This window comes from Euleptes europaea, chromosome 1 (assembly GCF_029931775.1).
Source record: "Euleptes europaea isolate rEulEur1 chromosome 1, rEulEur1.hap1, whole genome shotgun sequence".
NCBI classification, from domain to species: Eukaryota; Metazoa; Chordata; class Lepidosauria; order Squamata; family Sphaerodactylidae; genus Euleptes; species Euleptes europaea.
In genome coordinates this window covers 159,375,576-159,378,618 of record NC_079312.1, presented here as the reverse complement: position 1 = coordinate 159,378,618, position 3,043 = coordinate 159,375,576, and the positions used below count along the sequence as shown (strand labels likewise).

Below are 3,043 nucleotides of genomic sequence, written 5' to 3'. Positions count from 1 at the left end.
GAAACCTAGGAATTAATACAAAACATGCCATCTCCATTCTGCCCACAACCAACGCTGCCCAGCTCGTTTCAGTATGGGAGCATATTCAACCTGTTCCTTCTAGGGTCATAAGTGCAATTACCACGCTCAAGGCCAATCGAACCAGAAGAAATGGCAGGATATTCTTCTGCTGCCAGTTCTAATTTCTCTGTTTGTGTAACAGAGCTCAAATAAGGAGCCCGGATCCTTGCCTTAAGGCGGCCCAAAGATACATGACACAGGCTGCCTTAGTCTCTGCTCTCTGGGGAACAAGTAGGCCTTTTGACCCTTTACATCTGACTGAGAAAGGGAAAAGCCTATCCGCATCTTCCCCTCTGGGCCAGGGCCGAATGGACTGCATATGTCCATTACGGTGTGAGTGCAAAGCTTCCACTGGAGAGATAATTAGCTCAGTTACTAAACTCCAAAAGGGACTGGTTGGTGATTTCATGAGAATGGAAAAGCTGCAAAAGAGATACAAGGTAGAGCCAAAGGCTACGCAATCACTACACTCTCTAAATTGCTTTGTTAATCCAATCATCCCTGAGCCCAACCACCGTGTGTGAAAGAGGGGAAAGCCTCCCATGCCTGCTCGAGGCAATGTCCGCCCAAGCTAGCGTCCTTTCCCCTGTGTAGAGATGAGAATTCCAGTGGGTTTCAGATTCACATCTGAAGTCAGATCCACACCTGAAGTCAGGATTCACCGCCAATAGGACAGAAATGGATCGGAACAGTGCTTTCCCCCACAACCTAGGGGCAACAGATACTGAATGAAGTCACTTCCCTCGGGAAGGGGACTAGTGAGGCATGGCTGTTATCCTCATGCTCTGTGAGGCTATGGGATATGTCACCATGGGTGTGGTGGCATGGCTCATGGTTATGCCCCCCAGCGGCTGAGCCATTGACACAGCCACGGGTGCCACCGACACAGCCACAGGTGCCATGGAGACCGGGGGAGCCATCCCCTGGGCAATGGTCTGAGCCAGAGCTGCTGAGAGTGGGGTGATTTCAGGGTTCATAGGAGGTGCCGCGTTGCTGGGCGGTGCTGCCTGCGCACCGGCCGGAGCGACCAAATCCTGTTGCGAAACAGGCCGTGGCTGTAGAGCTTGGCTGCTCAGGGTGGTGTGAGTCTGCGCAATGCTGTGGTTGTAGTTGGTGACGGTGCCCACGGTGGGCGCCAGAGTCTGCTCTGTGGCCGTGGCTGTGGAACTGAGTGTCATCACCTTGGCCTGGTTGCGGAACTGGGCGTTCTGCTCCAAGAGGACCTCATTGGTGGCCAGGAGGTTGTTGACCTGCTTCTTGAGGTCTTCTAAGCGTTTGCGAAGCATGATGTTCTCTTCTTCCAGGAGCCGGTATTCCACCGTGCGTGGACTGGTGAAGTTGTACTCGTAAGTCTCAAAGTGGAGCCCGTCTACCCTCCGCCTCTTGAGCACAGGATCATGGTCATCATAGCATCGGTCGGAATCATACATGGGATCATAGGGTTCATATCGCCGCACGGGTGTGGTAATGCCCTGCTCCCGAGTAGTCAGCCCCCGGGCATCATACTCAAAATCCCGCTGCAGGTGCTGGAATTTGCACTTGGCTCCACGCTGGCAATCCCCCTTCAGAAAATCCCTGCAAATGGGTACTTCCTCCTTGCTGTTTGGAAGATCAGCTGGGGAAAGGCCCAGCCCCGCTGCCACTTTCTGGCGGAGGCGTGGGGGGAGCTCTCCTGTCTTCTTGTAGCAGTCCTCATCCTCCTTGGTGCCGTGAATGAAGCGGCAGTTGTTGCGGGCGCACTCTTTGTTCTGGAAGTCATGGCAGAAGATGAACTCGTTCTTGCTGACTCCCAGGTTGGTCACCTCGTTGATGTCGGGGTGGCGGAAACGGCAGCGCTTGCCCCGCTTGCAGACATTACGCAAAAAGTCTCGGCAGATGTCGTCAGAGTTGGCGCTTGCCTCATCGCTGCCGCTACCGTTATAGGTGTTGTCACGGTCTGGCATTTTTTTCCCGGGACCCTGGGACTGGCAGCCAAAGTCAGGCAACTTGGAGGAGAGGAAAGAGAAGAGATCAAGGAACAGAAAAGGGAAATGTTCAATAAGCACAAGTATCACAGTTTTTAGTGTCTGTGTCCTATGAACTTGCTTGGAAAAATGGCTAGAGTAGTACCCACTTGGAAGAAATGGCTTCAGTGCATCTGCCCACTTTATCACTTCTCCCATATTTTCTCCCAGTTCTACTTTCTGAGGTGGTGTGCCCAGAATTCAGTACCATATTCAAGAGGGATGTGTATAACTGGAACCATTTTTAATGGTCCTCCCTTTTTCATTTATCTTGTTGACCGTAGAAGTCCCAAGTGTATAGAAATCTGTTTCTTATTGGGATTTTCCTTTCAACTGTATATTTCTAAAATCACATACATGTAAGACTATCTAAAAATACAAATGGTGGTCACAATGTACATTCTATAAGCAAGGTGACTTTTAAATAATGAAACAAAGTCTCAGTGAAGTATTGTGATGTTCAATCAAGAATTCTTGATTATGGCAACCCCATAGGGTTTTCAAGCCAAGAACATCAGGTACGACTGGCTTGGTACTACTCAGCAAAGAAGTACAGAGGAGCAACTGAAGAGCTGAAGCAGTCAGGTTCCTTTGTATTTTGAAATCAACAAGATTTTATCTTGATGATGAAGCACAGATGGAGTCAACATTGATAGCAATTTGTAACATGGATTTATTTATGAACTAATAGTTTGAAAACCTTAATCCAACTGAAGGTTGGCAGCTAGAGCATTTCACATAAAACATAAGTTAAAAGCATACAAAACAAAACTAAAACAAGCTTCCTATATTTTCTGTACAAAAAAAAGTATGAAGATTGAAACTTGTACTTGCAGAATTTGTGGGAGCAGGAAAGATATCACACCTGCAAATTCTACAGCCACAGATTCAACCTGCACTTAACTTTCACAGGATGAAAGAATTCAGGTAGTCAACTCCGGTGGTACTGTCTGAGCAGGGAAAGGGCACACAAAACTCTC

At 48.6% G+C, this 3,043-nt stretch overlaps 1 protein-coding gene across 1 annotated transcript; it reads right to left on the bottom strand.

The window, feature by feature from the left end:
• Nucleotides 1-792: 792 nt before the first annotated feature.
• Nucleotides 793-2,003, bottom strand: ZC3H10 (zinc finger CCCH-type containing 10). The gene has a single exon (XM_056845476.1). It carries the CDS (start codon nucleotides 2,001-2,003, stop codon nucleotides 816-818), a length of 1,188 nt encoding a protein of 395 aa, XP_056701454.1. The 3' UTR covers nucleotides 793-815.
• Nucleotides 2,004-3,043: the final 1,040 nt, after the last annotated feature.